The 18,612-nt window shown below is 37.6% G+C and overlaps 1 protein-coding gene across 4 annotated transcripts in view; it reads right to left on the bottom strand.

The window, feature by feature from the left end:
• UHRF2 (ubiquitin like with PHD and ring finger domains 2) overlaps window positions 1-18,612 on the bottom strand; it is a 97,518-nt gene that overhangs the window by 48,722 nt on the left and 30,184 nt on the right. For all 4 annotated transcript variants that reach the window (XM_037373081.1, XM_037373080.1, XM_037373083.1 and 1 more), the window contains exon 4: window positions 11,942-12,160. In XM_037373081.1, the coding sequence (XP_037228978.1) occupies window positions 11,942-12,160 (219 nt within the window). The remainder of the gene's footprint in view (window positions 1-11,941; window positions 12,161-18,612) is intronic.

Below are 18,612 nucleotides of genomic sequence, written 5' to 3' on the forward strand. Positions count from 1 at the left end.
TAGGAGACTAATCCGTGTACCCAGCGGGATTAAGTAACAATCTAAGTTGAAAAAACAGAGACGTGAGAAAAAGCACCTCCCTTCAAAACAAAACCCACAGGGATGCTGTCAGGATGGAAAGGTTTTCCATAAAACAAGCAGCAAAGGATGCGTCTTGAAAACACAGAAACATGGTAAGTACTTTGTACAATAAAATTAGAATAGTAAATCCTAAGTTAATAAATAAAGTGCTTGAAAACAAACAAACAAACAAAAAACCAGAACCCAAAACCTAAAACAACCAACCAAGAAACTAAGAAAGAAGATCTGAAGGTGCCCACCATAAAACAGTAAATACAAACACAGGAAGACATTTCCCACAGAATGCCTCATATCTAACCACAGGCAACTGAGACTTGCTTTCAAAGCCAAAACCGCATTTCTAGTCTAGAAGTAATTAATGGATTATCATGGCGTTTACGCACATGGTGGCATTACTTTCATGAAAAAGCCTGGCATCCAGGCTCAAAACAGGATGAACCCCATCTCACTAAGAATTCCTGAAAGTCAGAAAGTACACTGTGAGCTACAGAGAGAAAAAGTTCTGTTCGGAATTTAGAGGGCTGTTGGAAGAAGGGTTCGCTGGAGTCAAGAAGACGCTCAATATGAGTTATGCATCTTGCTCAACTTTATATTAGTTTCTAACACTACTTATATAGAGCCGATACATGCATATTCGTGAAGCAGAAATATAATAATTGGTTAGTAGTCTCTAAACACGTGCGGTTCTCACGCCCCTAATTATCATGACTAAAATGAGCATTCTATCCATGTAGCTAATTGTGTTGCTGTGCTGCAGCCTTGTAGTTTGTTACTCCCTATTTTCCCATACCGGTCCCCATCTTTCTTGGCCCTGCACCTGCTTTGCCAGCAGCTGTAGCTTGTTACAGCCACGGCCTGTTGGCACGACATAATTACTTGGTCTCAGGATTCAAGAATAGCTCAAGGCTACCTTTCTTGTTATCTTCAGCACAGCAACTTCAGCACAATTCTAATTGCAGGCCTATTCTAATACCAGGCCTGGATTGTGCAGATCTTCAGAGATTCTAAGGCCACGCTTCTGCAGCCATTCTTCTACAGAGGGCAGTTGCTTATTTTGGAACGTCTTCATTCCTTGTATTGCGCAATTCCCTTCAGACAACTTACATCTAATACCTATGCCATGATGTCCAGTTCCATTAGTGCACAATATTAAATGTGTATATCTATTGCATAACGACAATACAGCCTTTCTAGGTCTCATGTTTGGAATCTGTGATGATTCCATTATTATTCATTTTTATTTAGATATATAAAAATGCTCATAGACTTTTGGTTATAAACATTGGAGATTCCTCAACAAACAAGTGAGAGAACTGTGGATGGGATAGGCAACTCAGGGCCTGGAGTGATCAGAAGAAAAGGAACATTAAAAAAAGCAGAAGTGCAACCACATGAAATTTAGGCATGTAAGGAAAGAAATGCCAGCAGAAGAGCCTTATGGGGAAAGCTCTCATGCACATTCTGGGGAATCAGCACATTTTGGTGCCTCCCTGACACCTATACAGCAATGCATACAGTACGGGGAACGAACAAGAGGAATTAAAGAAAGAAGTCTGCATAATTACTGCAGGTTCATGACCTCACCAGGATCATGGAGACATGGTGGCATAGCTCACATGACTGGAGTGCTGTGACAAATGGATATGGGCTTTTCAGGAAAGCCAGGCTAGAAAGGTAAGGAGGGGTAGTCGCCCCTTATGTGAAGATTAGCAGAGAGAACAATATTGGTGATAGAACAAAATAAGTGCCTGCTACAGACCTAATCAGGGGAAAGTATATGAGGCTTTCCTCAGAAAACTGCAAGTTTCGTGTTTTCAGACTCGGTTTCTCACAGGGACTTGATGCACCCTCCAATCTGCTGGAAGGACCACAGAACAGAACACAAGCAACTAAGAAACTTCTGGAGTGCAGTGATCATTTCCTGACACAGGTGATCAAGGAGAGGTGTATTGCTAGACTCAATACTTACAAACTATAAAGAACTGGTCATGGGACATTAAAGTCGGGCAGTTTGGCTGCAATAATGATGAGATGATGGAGTTCAGGATCCTCAGAGGAGGGAGCAAGGTAAAAAGCAAGACAATACTGGATTTCAGGAGAGGAGACTGCAACATCTTCAGAAACCTGCTTGGGAAAATCCCATGAGATACAACCCTGGAGAGAAAAAGGATCCAGTGGAGCTGGAGCGATCACCTTCTCCAACCTCAATAAAGGTCTTGAGGACTTATGCACAAGCAGCTGACCATAAACCAGCAATGTGCCCTTCTAAGCAAACAAGGTCAAATGCCTCCTAGACTGCACTAAGAGCACTGTCAGCAGGTAGAGGGAAGGTGAACCTTCCTCACTACTCAGCACTGATGAAGCCAGGTCTGGGATCCCCAGAGTAAGACATGGGATTACCAGTGTAGTTCTAGAAAAAGTCTAGGAAAATGATCAACAGACTAGCAACATCTTTGATACGAGAAAGAGAAGGCTTGTGCATGGAGAGCTCTTATCCACGTGTAGAAACAGGGAGGCAGACTATTTTCACCAGCGCCTACTGCCAGGACAAGAGGTAACAGGCACAAACATGAATGTGTGAAATTCCCTCTGACCACACAAAACACCTTTTTACAGGGACTATTCAGAGAGGTTGCTGAGTTTCCACCCATAACAATATTCAAAACCAAACCTGACACAGTCCCAAGGCAAACTGTTATAGCTGATCCTGCCTGAGCATCCTCAAGAGCTCCTTTCCATTCTCAATGACTCTTAGATGTATAAATATATTAATATATTTCAACACCACTCCTTTTTATTTATTTTAATAATGATTTTCCTAACATTGTGCTCACCACCATTTTTTCCCCAGAGTCTTTGCCTTTTTGCACTGAAGTTTGTCTCCTTTTCTTCCTCTTCTGTTTGGAATTAGTTTGATCCCAGTGAGTAAAGTAAGTTTGAAACCACTTCTAAAAATCACCCACTAGAAAGTCAAAAGACTGTGTTTCCAAGTATGGATGTTTATTAGAGAAAGGATAGTGTTAAAAGTGCTGAAGATACAGATCATCTTCTGGGAAAACAAACAGAAGTATCAAGATTGAACACAACCCATTCTTCATCTTCAAAAGATACTTTTATCTTATGGTAATTATGAAATGGTTATGAAACAAAACATTCCAAATTTTAACATTTGGTACTTATGCTTTTGTTGTTGTTGTTAAAGCAATTAATGCTTTAACACATGACAATTAAGCAGTTGAAAGTTAAGTTACTGAGTGCAATCCAAACGAGCGATTTCCTTTCCCTCTTGTTGCAATTTATTCCCATCATCTCTGGTCTGCCTGCCATATACCACTGTGCTTCCCAAACCATCTCAGCAGCCCTTAGCTGAATTCCCTTCAGTTTATGTGTCTCTCTTTTGAGCATTGAAGTAGGGGATGCATGTGTTTGGGGGTGGGTGGAATCTAGTATTCTTGATGTAGTCTAGTGCTTAGTAACGGGGAATAATCACTTTCCCCAGTCTCCTGATTATACTTCTCTTCAAACAGCCCCAATACTGTTAGCTTTCGTTACACACTGCTGCCTCATGTTGCGCTTGCTGTCTACCAAGACCCACAGGTTGCTCTCATCAGGGTTGCTTCCAAGCCAGTACTGCTGCAAGCGGCTCGGCCTTCCTAGGAGCAAGAAAAACTTTATCCTTGTTGACTTTCATGAGTCTCCTGTCAGCCCATTCCTCCTGTCTGTTCAAGTCCCTCTGACAGGCAGTACTGCCCTTGAGTTTCCATCAATTTGGTGTCTCTGCAAACTCCGCACTGCATTGCCACTGCCCATCCACCCAGATCACATCATCTTAATCAGGATAGGATACTACAAGACACAGAAGACCTGTTACAAGTTGAGGCAAACATTTATTGCTCTCCCGTTGGCCACAGAGCTAATCATTTTATCACAGAAGGCAGCCAGTCTTGTAAGGCATGATTCGCTCTTGGAAAAAAATTCACCATGGCTATTCCAACTCCTCTTTACATGGCCAGCACTTTCAACAGGGCTGTCCCATTGTTTTCCTTAGACTGAAATAAGGCTGACTGCCAGCCCTCTTTGAAGGCAGATGCAACATTTGCCTTCTGCAGTTTTCAAGGACCTCCCTGATGTCCATAACATTTTGAATATGGTACAGAGGAGCATCACTACAGAATCAGCCAGTACCCTTAGCATACCTTAGATGCAACCCATCTGGTTCCAAGGACTTGCATTAGTCAAGTTCTTGTAAGCACTTCCTGACTCAGTCCTCATTCACTGCAGAAGACTCTCCTCAAATGCCTTCACTAGGCAGAGCTACCAAAGAGACCCTGCCAGTGAATACTATGGCGATGAAGACAGTGTCTGTTGAAACTGAATCATCTGTCTGTTTCATCAATAGACCCATATTTTCCTTATTCAGCCTTCTACTGCCAAAGCACTAGGCAAAGCTCTCTGCCATTGCCCTTGATGTCTAAGTGTCAACTCTAGACAAGCTTTGGTTCTCATAACACCAATCCTTACATGTTCAAAATTCCTCCTTTTTACACTGTCCCTGTTCCCAACTCCTACCTACTGACTTCTTGCCCTGGAGCCAAGTCATCAGTTTCCTGTTCAGCCTTGCCAGTCTTCCAATACCTCTACTAGTTTCTTGAGTACCAGGATGAACTGTCTTCACATTCAGAGGAGGTTGTTAAACACCTGTCAACTCTGCTGAGCTCCTTTACCCTTCATAGTTACCTCCTATGTTATCTCATCAACCCGTTCCTTGAATGAAACTGAAGTCTGCTTTACTGAATTCCAGAATCTATGCTCTGCTACTCTCCTTCCTCAGCTCCATCAGGACCTTGGATTTCAGTTAGTATAGCCAAGGCTACCATCAATCACATAATCCCCAAGCAGCTGTTGATAACAAACATCAGATCCAGCTGCATATCACCCTATTGATCTATCCAGTACCTCTATTAAGAAGTTATTCCTGACATCTTCCAGAGAACCTTTTAACTGCTTGTGTTCCAGTGTTATCCTGCCAGTGGATATCAGGGAATGAGTCGTCCATGAAAATCAGTGCCTGTGATTCAGAGACTTGTGAAGAAGGCTTTGTCTTCTTCCTCACCTCAGGTGGGACTACCACCATGATGTTATTTTTTGCCTCTCCCATGCACATCCACAAGCTCTCTATCAGGCTGTTGTCATGCCACTGAAGAGCTCCTTACATCCAAACGTCTTCACATCATAGCAGCTCCACCCTCTTTATCTTTGCCTTTCCTTAAAAGATTGTATCCATCCATCTCTCACTCCAGTCACGTGAGCTGTCCCATTGTGTCTCCACTATACCAGCATCATAGTTCCACGATTATATGCAGAACTAATTCATCCTGCTGGTTCCCCAGGCTGTTATGTATTTGTATACATGCACTTGAGATGGGTATCCCTCTTCTATCAGTCCCAAGGCCTCTCTTGTTCCCACCGCACTGTACCCTTTGCTTTCCCTGCACATGCTAATACCTCACTTAACCATGGGTTGTAATGTTCCTTCACCACCCAAACGTCTACTCAGGAGGTTGGCCAGCCTGTTGGAATAAATGTTCCTAGTCCTTGATCCTCCAGTGGGACTTCAGGGACAGATGGGAACCCAATTGTGGGTCCCATGATGTTAAAAGTCAAATGCTGGTTGACATGAAGCGTGCAACTAACCACGTTTTCATGCACAGTACTTCCTTGCTCCTTTCCCTTGAGAGGATCTGTCCTCCAAAATCTTACCCTTTCACCAGCAGGACTGAGCAGCTCCCACGTAACTGGGCTACTTAGCTTGAGAGATAATGCTATCTCTAGTAAGGCAGACTTGGTTTGCAACTCAGATTTTGAATTTCAGGATAAAGGAACACTATATTCACAGTCCAAAAGACTCAACATCATTTGAAAGCACCTAGTCTACTTTCCCTCCATTTTGGGAAAGCAAACTGAAACACTCAAACAAACACCAGTTTCTCCATACTGCCAGTTAGGAACAGGCAATGTGCAGGGAAGTAGCACAAAGGACAAATAAATTACTTTTCATGCTCTTTCTTTATGAATGGGGAAGAGGGCAGTATCAAGAGAAAATATCTCTTCTATGTAAGAAAAATAATTACTGGTGAGCAATCTTAAAACTGTAATCCTTCCACTCCTCTCTGGACAACAGAACCTCCTGAAGATCTGTCCTCTTTAAAGCACAAAAACAAAGACAGCAGGAGAATCAAGTGCATGGAGGAATAGCTATGATCTGTGTAGTACCTGGCCATCATAGCTATTCAGAGAGTGTTTGTAAAATGGATTTTTTTTTTCTGAAGAGAAAGAAGGGAAAGGAGAAAGAAGAAACAGGAAAAGAGTATCTGTAATAACAGATACATATAATCAGCCAAATACCCTTCAAAATGTGCTCTTTCAGTTCTTTCTAAACTTGCTGGTTTTCATTTCGTAAGTGCTGAACCAAGGTACTCTATCTCATTTATGACCTTTGTGGAGAGGATAATTACCACAGCAAGTGGTTAAAGGATTCACTCTGCTCATGTGCTCTTCATGAACTATTGTTAGTCAGCTGTTCTTCTGTCTCTCGCATTTGACGGAAGCAACACATCCTGGACACCAACCTTTCTCCAGTCCCAGTAGGTGACAGTGCATTCCAATACCTTCCGGGCAGTTTGTTCTGCACCCCAGACTCCTTTTTTTTTATGTAAGAGGAGGCACTGTATGCTACTCAAAAGTCTCTTTAATAATATTCTGTTCCTGTCTTCATGTCCATTGTATCTTTTAATTCTTGGGTTTTTCCTCAAAAATGAAATCACAATTGAAGCAAGATCAAAAATCTGCACTTTAAAAAGAAACATTTTGATTTCCAGTAAACTTCACTTCTTATGATCAAACAATCATTCTTTTCACACACACACAGACCACCACCCCCAAAAACATGAGTTCTTTTGTCAACAGGATAATTAAGTGGGATCCAACATACTCTTCCTGTAGTTAGAGTTATTCCTGTTAAGAATTGTGAGATTATTACCTAAGGCTGTGTATCACAAAAAGAGCCATCTCTGCTGTGGAGACTAGGGAAAAGCCATTCACAGAAGTGCTTGGGAAGTTCTAGGCATCACCTCTACAGAACCACCATAAAAAATCCCAGCAGGCTTCTTGGACAACCAGAATCTGTCTTGATTTGAACCAGCTGCGTTGATTCAAAAGGAGGCCTCTTCTTCAAAGGAGGTGACCAGCTCCACTGAAGTCATAAGGAGAAGATGAAAGAGGAAGACACAAATTCACCCTTGCAGAAGTTTTGTTGCCTAGAAGAAATAGGCCATTTTTATGTCTGTGCAAGAAAGCTGCAGGCAAGTTCTTCAGCAATTAGAATTCTTATTATTAGGATACCAGCTAACACAGCAGGAAAGTGGTTTTTTTTAAATGGCTCCAATTAAATCTTGTTAATATTCCACATACCAGTAAAATAATGCCTTCCCAGATCAACCAGCAACAGTCACAGATGCTACATTAAAATAAATAAACTGTAAAGTTATTTTAGGTAGAAAATCACACCTCAAACGTATACGAGCATCAGGAAGGGATAAACCACATAGAGAGAAATTCCAGGCCTAAAGGAGAAACGCAGTATGTGAACTACGCTACTGGGTACCTACAAAGTATGACAACTGTGACGTGTTGATTATCACAATACATACTGAGAAGGATAGGATGTATGGTACTCCTATTAGAAAAACAAGTGTCAAAACAAGGGTCATCTTCCAATAAATGTTATTTTTTGGACCAGATCTAGACAGAAATCCACAGAAGCACAAGAACTTTTCAAATCTTCTAGAACAATACGCAAGGCTTGTTTCACCGTTAGTTCACTATTCTGTGATGTGTTTAAATTCTGTACCTTTGCAAAGCTATAGAAGCAAGTATTACAAATTACTTAAAAAATGAGAAGTTAAATATAAACAGAAAAATTTGTTCAAAAGAAGTGACAGGAATACCTAAAAGTAAAACCTGTACAGATAGCATAAAGACTGAAAAAATATCATACTGCCTTCTGAGAACAAAAACATATCAGACACGAATAAAAGGAGTCTAAAAGAAGATAAACAGAAAAATATCCTAAAAAAAAAAAAAAAAAAAGCGGCAAACATTGTGTTCTAATAAGCCCCAGATCTTGCAGGTTACACAGAAAACATAATAAGCCTATTGAAAAATCAGACAGAATGATCTGAACACAAAACAATCCTTCCTTTTTGGGAGCACGAAGCCTCACACAAAAACCTGCAAAACTACAAGATGACAAATGTAAATCGGAAAATCTGGGACCCTTTCTGTTACTTTCCATTAAGGCTGCTTGTGTAAATACCTCAAATTCATTAAATACATAGTCCAAGAGGTGTAAGATCTGCAAAGTGAACAGATTTTACCGACATTCTTGTCTAACTCCAAAGGCTTAAACAAAATACAAGTCTTGGTATTGACAGAGTCCTTGATAACTGAAACATTCAAAGGCTAACTGAAGAAAAGTAAGATATGGTTTTGTCTCTTATTTATCTTGAAATCTAGCAAGGACAAAATGCAAAGCACCATTCGAACTAGTTGGTTTGACCTGGTGGGGTGACTTTGATGATGTAAGCCAGCTCCAATGTTAAAATAAAATGTGACAGTTTGCCTCACAACTACCTATCAGTAACAAGTATTTGATACATGCCTTTTAAAGAGCAAAGACAACAAGTCGCAATACTCTGGAGTACAAATAACTGCTTTCATCATGAAACAGAAGACACTCCCAAAAAAAAGAAACAGAGGATGTTTAAAAATAGAGGTACACCCTGCAAATTTCGTTAATCAGTTCAGAGGTACCACACACACACAGACCATTCTGAACCATATGCATAATCATGAGACCTATGGTCCTAGAGCCATGTATATTCCATTGCGAAAAGCACTGCTGTTTCCCTAGTATTTGTATCTTGGATAGTTTTTAGACATCCTGCATTACATACTTCAGTGGCAATGCAAATAGAGTACAAATGAGAATTACTAATATGTGGTCAACTCTTCTGTATAATGATGACTTTTTATCCCCTGTTCAGTCTCATTTCTCTCTTCGGTAATATTCTCTAATCCACATCAGTTTCCCAAAAGATGAACTTCTGATGACAGACCGCAGAGAACATTTCCTTTAGGTTATGACTGAGACATAAGTAAAAGTAACACCTAACAAATGCACATGTCAACACACAGAGTAAAAAAGAAGTACCTGCAATACCAGCTCCAAAGCATAACTACAAACAGTACGTGTTCTTGTTATTTCCTGCCACTGTGCCAAAGGCTTCACAAATCTTTGTCAAAAGCAACCAAGATCAATAAACCAAACATTCAGCTATTGGGTACAAAACTGTTTTATACAAAGCCTCTTTGACATAACACCAGAAAGGGGAAATAGTCCAAGCCATGAACGTATCTGAAGCAAACCTGAGAACTCTGCCTCCCTTTACTGCCTGCTAAGGTTGTTCTTAAGTAGTACACAAATAATTAGTCATTAATATACAATCAATCAATCAATCACTAACATATACTCATAAAGCACTAAAAATACATTTCACCTTTATTTAAAACAATTAACTAATGCTATCATTATGGTAAGAATTAATGACAACATATCAATAATATAGAATATTCATATATTAATTACATTATTTTAGTCTAAAGTAATATTATAACATAATCATATTATGACTCTAAACTAATTTATATTAAAATATTTTGTAATATGTCTATTACATTAGTATATTAATATATATTAATAAACATTGAAACACTATTTTCTTCTTTTACTGCTAATTCAGAGGAATAACTTAGGTAGCACAGGTGATACAGAATTACTCCTTGGTAAGTATCAGAAACAGCAGGGCTCAGATAACCACTTTCTGAAGACTAGTTGATTATGCATATACAATCTATCAACAAGTAAATGAAGCTTGAATGCTTAATCAGGAAGAAAATTCACTGAAATAAGATTTCATTTGAAAAATGGATTTAAAGTCACCACCCTAGAACAAGATATTTGTTGAATGCCTTTTTCCCCCCAACTGCTTTCAGAGGATAGTACATGCCAATACTACGGGGAACCCCATGGTACTTGTCACAGCAGCCACGGTACTTAAGGTTACCAAACGCTGATTTGAAGCATAACTACCAGCTTATTTAGATAAAAAAAGACTATCCTATAGAGTTCCAATCATCATGAACAAACTTTTTTATTAGCCAACAGGTGTTTGCTTTTGCTAACATATTTTGATTATCACATTTTAATAAATGTGAAGAACTCTGAAAGAATCCATGCAGACAACAGTTTTAGATAATGTTGCCAATGGACATCTGAACTTCATGTAAAGTGGTATCTGGACAGTTCTGTTTGTAGAAGGTCATGAATACTACTTCTGATTCACCAAATGCCATACAAATACTACATTACAATGAAAATCTTCATGTCTCTACATTGGCCTCCATTTCTTAATCTTTCTTCCCTTCGAAGTTAATAATTCAAACTAGGTATTCAATTTCTCCTTGCTTTACATTTAAAGGTTTCCTTTTTTTCTGCTTTACCTACAGAGCAAGTCCATACGGCTGCTCTACCACTTGCATGGTTTACTAAGTCAGCGTCTTTCCTATTTCCCAGTACTAGGTACGATTTCATTTTTTTTAACACAAAATACTGAATTGCACTTGATCGTAAGTCTTATGTGTGCCTTTTCCAATTAATCATGTCCTACACTGTAAGTCTTCCTACAGGTACAACAACTCTCCTTTCTCATGAAAAAACCTACACTATGATGCAACTAGTCCAATTCATTTTAAGGAATATACTCCCAGAATCATGACACTACTCATTGAGCAAATGTCATACATGCCAAGATTAAAAGAATAATTTCTTAGGTAAAAAAAAATCACTTCAGTTCCAGTGTAATTTTAAAATCAGTTTCACTCCATGTAAGTACCCATACATCCCCATCTTCTGCAACGGTGGAGGTGGCAGGTTGGATCCATTTGCTTTAACCCCTTCCGTAACAGAAAAGAGTAGCATTAAAGGAATGAGGAAAGCTAATGAGTAGGAAGGTTACAATGAATTCCTCAAGTAGACTGCCAATGAAGATTGGTCATCTTGTTTGTCCCTAAGAAGACAATCGCACAACTTACTGACAGTAATACCCATATGGATTTCTCCAGAAAACACTGCTCCTAAAGAACTGTAAGTTTTTAATGACAAAGGCAAACAAAGCAAAGATACCCAGGCAAGTTCAGCCACATGAAAACTTGCAATTCCTACATCCTACAGTTCTACATTCTACTTATCAGAAGCTGTAATACCCACATAAATACTTTGTTATTTAAAAATTCAATTAGCTGGTTCAGAAACTTACTCAAATTGTCAGAGATGACTAATACTCAGTGAGACCTACGGGTTCCCAATTAGCTCAAAAATTACTGAAAACAGGTTTTTCAGCTTTCAATAGAATTGAACATATAACATATATAAAAATATAAATGTATAGATATCTAACATAAAGGAATATAAATAAAACACACTGATCAATTTGAACCACAAATACATGAAACCTTATTGTTGCCTCCAGCAATCTCAGGAAATGTAAAAACTCTGACTCACAGCTAAGTCTGCACACCGTCAAAACCATGCACTGTAATTCCATGACTCAGACAGCTGTGGAATTGAAGTATGACATTAAATTTAATCTAGTGATGACTAGTAGGAAAAAAAAAACAAAAACAAAACCCAAACATATTTTATGTATGTACAGATTTTACAAGTTGGTCAAGCAAATCTTACCCCAGCAGAATTTTAGCATGAACCTCTTTGTTAGTCCTTGAGATTTCTCTCAAAGAGGTAATTTCTGCATCAAACCAAAATCCTCTTTCTTCTGGAGTCTCAACATTGTAGTTAACCATCACCACATCACCCACTTTTAGTTCACTCCACTTCAGAATGGTTCTTGCTCTGGGTCGAAGATTAGTGGTGTCCATTTCTACTATGCCATTCTCTGGGTACCTTGAAAAGTAAAACCAACAACAGTAATGATTAACAGTAAGAACTAAGTCACAGACAACATTTTTCAAAAGTCTAAATTTTAAGTGTGCTTTGGGCATGTAAGAAACATAGTATAAAATTCTGAACTAACACGCTTTTGAAAGTTTAGTTTTCAACTAAACACAGACCAGGAATTTGACAAAGCTCACGTGGAAAAAACAGCCTCCTTGAGTTTTCTTAAAAAAAAATAATTAAAAATTTAACCAAATCTGTAAGCAGTGGATGACTTTTTGATTGGAATGCAATCAAATTCAAGGTTTTGGCACACACATGGCCCCAGTTTGCTCACATTAAAGTTAATATTGCAGTTAAAGTGACAATGAAAAAGTAATGAAGATTAAAGCTAGGTTTTTCAACGCAGCATATTTCTAACTTAGCTTTGCTTTCATGCATTTGTTTCATTTCCACCAACTTCAATAACAACACATTTAGGACAAGTTCTTGTTAAAAATTTGACCCTACAAACAAAGCATATCAAATTCATGTGGTGAATATAGTCCAAGCCAACATTCCATGCACCATGTTTTAAAAAATAGTCTAACTACAAAATGTAGTAAGAAAGAAAACTAACACTCTCAATATGATATGTGAGCTAACAAACTGAAAATGTTTCTCCCTTGAAATTACAAAACCAAAAAATCTAAAGAGATAAATGTAGGAATCTTTTCTTCACAACACACTTCTCTAGGCAAGATGTAGTAAGAAATGCAGTATCAAAAGAAATTAATGGTTCACTAAATTAAGAAAATTTTATTTATTTTCACTGAAATTTGGTGACTTTTTTACACAGTACTTTATATAATACTACCTACAAATTGCTAGGGTTTACAAGATTGCTTTCTTCCTCCTGTATTGATGTGTGCCACCACAGCACACATGCAAAAATCAAAGAGTAATGAAAAATTTCTGAAGAGCTCCAATTCCTTTCCAAGTTGATAAAGACTCATTTAGTAGAAGTTAAGATAGTGATATTGACAGCACTACAACTAAAATCCCAATGCAAGAAAAAAAATCTTTTAGGATTTGAGATGTTAACAGTTTAAAACCACAGCTTTCTTAAATCCTCTGTATAAGGCAATTATTCAAATGATAGTAGAGCCTGTGTAGTTTGCACATGTGCTGGAAAAACAGCACAGTGTGAACATGATGAAAACATTGCCTGCAGAAAAAAACTGGCCTGTTGCAAAACACAAAATGCTGAATTAAAACTGTGAGGTTACTTTCTGGTACTATGTGGACTCAAATAAAGATTCTTCCATCATTTAACTAGTACTAGATGAGATCACAGTACAAATTTAACAGAGAAAGTGAAAATAACTCTACTGCCTACAAGCAAGTGCTATTAAAAGTATTCACACTTCCTTCCTAACAAACACTGCCAATGACTTCCATCATGCAGTTATTTGCTCTTGCAAATAACTTGCTTATCTGGCGAAGTTATCTTGCTCTTCAGCAAGAGCACTCATGCTTTACAGTTGTATCTTTATCAAACAGCACTATTAAATCATAATGGCAAAATACTACTCTTACTAATAAAAGTATGTCTGTCACTTTGCAGCATGCCCTCATCATAGTGAACAAGATCATTGGGGAAATCACACATTGTAACTTACTACATTACTACATAAATACTAAAACTACTGTCCTGAACAGCATGAGGCTCTGATATGACTACAGCCTGAAACCAGGGCTATAGCCTGAAAGTCCTGAACAGCTGACTGAAAGCCCGCTGATGTAATTGGAGACATTTTAAACAAGTTACGTTTGCTTTCTTTTATACCTTTTAGTAAATCTAACACAACAGTTTGCTACTACAGATACGGGGGGGGAAGGGGGGGGGGGGCACGGTGTCAGCAGCAGCAGCTGAACCTGGCATTCTATCTCCAGGCATTTCTTTTGACCTCTACCATGCAGGTATCTAGACTTTGTCTTAAATCTGTGGGAAAAATTACCTTAAAATTACCTTTTTTGTTGTTTGTTTAAAGAAACATGAAGCACAATAGTTTAAAAGTGGCTGTACCTTTAAATAAACAAATGGCCCAGTAAAAAAGCCCATATCCTTATCTACTTACACATGTTAAATCCAAAGACTTTTTTTTCCCCAACATTTTTGGATCCTAATTATAAAGCCCTAATGACAGGAATTGTATCATACAAAAGCAAGTGCTTGAGATCAAGCCATTATCAAAATGACAGTCTCATATGATTCAACTTTCCACAGTTCCTAAATTTTTTTACTTGGTTTTGTTTCCAATTTGAGTGTGTACTGCAAAGGTAAGATTTGTAGTTTTACTTTTATATCATGCACCTTTCCTATGAGAACTATTACACAATTCTACTATAATAATTATGAACATTGTAACTGTAATATCCACAAAAAACATATGGGAGATTAATCTACAGGTAATAAGACAAAGCAAAAGACAGCTACACAGATAATGTCTACTTTATTGGGTGCCTGAATAATGACGTTGTGTTATAGTACAACAGACTACTGAAATCTTAAAGACAGCTATGTTTGAGCTACTTGTCACTTCCAATCTTCTTACAATAAACCCTTCCTAAAGTTTGGAGATGGCAGCAAGTAGCACACAGTAAATGAAGACCCAGTTTACCTGAACTCCAAAATTAAAATAGGGCTTAAACATCAAGAAACTAAAGACAACAAATAAAAAATAGACATCATTTATGTATACAGTGAAATAATCAAGTGAGAAGTACACATGAGATCAGTGGGATTGCAAAAATAACCAATATACATTTAAAAAGTTCCAGTGTCACTATAAAAATGAAATAAAAAAATATTTCCAAAATCTTACATTTGTAGAAACTTAACTTTGCTCTGAAAAATCTATTCTCTTCTAAAAATAAAATGCCTTCAGGTTCTCTTTTTCCTGGGAGACCTTTGGGCAAATGCAGTTTTTACTTAACAACTACAAAATATTTTTTTCCCCGAATTCAAATATATGTGATCTTTCCCATCCCTATACAATTCAGAACAGAATCTTTCCTACTGTACTGCTGAGGAACTTTTAAGATTGTCACCGTTAATGACTCCACCTCTGTTCTTGAAAGTATCCAATGAAAAAACCCAAAGAAGATTGCTTATCAGCATGACTAGAACAAGATCACTTACCAAAAGACACTCCCTAAGTCCCCTTTTACAAACAGAAAGAGACTAACTGCTTTCCAAAGAAAGAAGAAAGCAGACTCTTCACTGAGTGAATTTTTCCTCACATTGACTAGTCAGAAACTTAAGCTCATAAACTTTGGAAAAAAAAAAAAAAGATAGCTTACAAACAGGTGAGACTTCCCATGTCAGAACTCACCCTTCTTTTGCATCAGGTTTGAGCCATTGAATGTTTTGCTGCTGTGCCTTCACACATAGAAATATGCTTTTATGGGTATCAGTGAATGGTAGCCAATATTTAACTATTCACATTTGTCCATAACTGACACCTCAGGCAGAACAGCAGAAACAGCTTTTGACTTGGGCTCAAAATCACAGAACCATGCTATATATGTTGAGCACAGTACCAGCATTCCTTGTTGCACAAAGTAACAAGTAATCAGTACTCCCACAGTGAACTTTTGCCCTCAAATGTATCTAATGCCACAATTTACCCGAGGATGGAAAAAACACATTCAGGTTAGAAAACGCTGCCACCTCCCTCCATGTTTGTCTTCCCGAAGTTTAAAAAAATCCCACATTAACTTAAAATCTTTTAAATATGCAAGAGTAATATTTAAATACATTATCACAAAATGGGAATAAGTGGACTTAGGTAGATAAACCAAATTATAAAGAGAACAAATAGCATCTTTTAACAAGCTTCAAAAATGAAGTGAAAAACCCATTCTGGCAAGCTATAATAAAGGACTACTGTTAGACGTGAATGTTTACTGAAAGTGTTTTCTTATTTATTGAGTAACTTCTAAAATTCTAAGATGACCCTCAAGAGAAAACAGAAACATTTTCACAGCAGTGTTCTAATTAGACCAGCAAAAGTCTGGTACAGTTGAAATGGAAGATTATATGGCAATTCAACCTTAAAACAATTGTAGACATTTTCTTGATTTTCCATAATTTTCGTTACACCTGGCACCTAATATTGAAAAAAGCAAACATCACAACAGTAAGCATAATCATAACAGTTTAATGAACACCGCCCATAAGACGTCTCATGTTCATCATTAAGCTGTATTTCTCTGTAATTTAATTTTTCCCAGTAATATTTCTAACTGTAAGGGATTTCTTAAGATTTCCTATCTGCGCTGACAGTCTCCACAGCAAAGGATTATCCATGAAGTAAAAATTCCAGTCTCTCTTGGCTATGGCCAGTACCTGCTCATTCCTAAAATGCTCAAATACTAAACATTAGCTCAATGTCAGAATATACACAAGTCTGCTCAATTTACTGAGAAGCTGCAACATACCCTTTAACACTTTTCCCAGCTGTTACCAGAACAACTGGAACTGGAAAGATAAAAGTCTGGAAACAAAAAACAAGACTTCCCCATCCCCTCTCCATACTAGTATGGTAGGGAAAGTTAGTGCAGATTTGCAATTTCTTAAGTTACTACTTTCCAATATAAACAGAATGAAAGTGTAATTTATATTCCCAAGCAACAAACTAAGAAAAGAGTAGTTCAACATACAGCCAGAAATGAAGGAATAGAAGGGCAGAAATAAAATAAGTAAGAAAACAGAATGTGCTCATAGAATAGGCAAATTTGATTAAGATGGTCAACCTGAATAAAACTGCATTCATACCACCACCACCTCTGGACAATTTGCTACCAGAGGAAATAATGAGCATAATTTTGCTGTAGTGTTTTGAAGAAGAGAACAACACTATACTGGAAAAGCATCTAAGCCACAATTATGGAGGGAAGGGGTAGGAAATCACCAGGATAAAGCTGTGGTTTTGCACTTCCAAAAGACAACCAGCAGGCCTGATAATTTGTTATTAAAAAAAAAAAAAAAAAAAAAAAAAAAAGGTAATATATTTCTAATAGTAGACTGGAAGAAATAACAAATATCAATAAATATAAAAAACAGTCACTTGGAATATGAACAAGTTCTTGAAAACCTTACCTAACAACTAACAATTACAGAATTAAGCAGCTTAAACACTGAGAAACTGTACTAATAGCCTGAAGAGAACATCTTACTTTCCTAATGATTTTAGTTCTGAGTATTAAGCAAAAATAACTTCTAGACTTACACCATTGCACTGTGTGGACATGGATATTCTGAAAGAAGGCAAAGTGGAAACAGAGTATCAAAAGAGAACTTCAGAAGCTGTAAAAAATACATATAAGGTTGAATTCTTAATACAAAACTGTTGTATAATGCGTCTAAATACTGTTAATGTAATGAGAACCAGGTTTACTTTACCAGTTAGCACACAGGATGACAAGTCACAATTACTGAAAGACTTTTTTGAAAAACCTTTCCTCAGGTGTTCAAATCTGTGACTGTGCAAGGAGAATACTTACAGCTAAAGACAAGAAGTAAAAAGAGTTTAATCACATTTTTTTCAGCCAAGTATCAGTTTTATAGAGAAAAAAAGTTTAGCTGTTGACATTTCAGTTGTTCTCTCAAACAACTACTAGGACAGCAAAGTTTCCCTCTCTTCATTTCCTATGCTTTCTAAAGAAGCACAAGAAACACCTTAACTTTCTCCTCAAACTATTTCCTTTTCAGTTTGTGGAAAGTGTCTACATCCTTAGAAATCTGAGCCTTACAGTTAATGCCAGTTGTCTAAACCCTGAAGACTAATACATGCAAACACCCTGAGATTATGCAGCCAGGAAACACACTGCAAATGGGACAAGGAATCTTAGAAGGAATCAAATTCTTGAAATTAAGACCAGTGCTGTGCCAGCTACTCCCACAAAATACTTTAAAATTTTGAACTAATATGCCTAGCCAGCCATATCGTAGTAGCACTCTTTTTTCTAATAAGGACATAAAGAATGAGGACTTGTACATGACCTAGCAGGTCTCCTGTTGTTCTAGCATTGTCTAATTATCTGTACAAAAAGTTTTGAATGAGTAAACAAACTAATCACTGATAACAGAAACTAAAAAACAAAATTAGAGGTACTACAAGCAGTCACTGCGATCAATTACAAAAAGTTTGTTACTGACAGAAGGTCAGAGAAAACATGTGTTTCCCCTTAGGAAACATTTGTCCTCAGAGAAGATTCTGCTAGGCAAATAACACGGTTCTCATTCCTCTTTGTCTTCTAAAATTCTAAAGTGGCCAACATGAACTGAAGATCACAGGTGCCATATAATGAAGCTATGGTCTGTAGCACCCAACATTTCTTCATATTTCTAACCATTAACTCAGTATGCTTCAAAGAAATCACCCCCCAGTCTCCCCACTTCAACTGTTAATAGT

Source organism: Falco rusticolus, chromosome Z (assembly GCF_015220075.1).
Source record: "Falco rusticolus isolate bFalRus1 chromosome Z, bFalRus1.pri, whole genome shotgun sequence".
Lineage (NCBI taxonomy): Eukaryota > Metazoa > Chordata > Aves > Falconiformes > Falconidae > Falco > Falco rusticolus.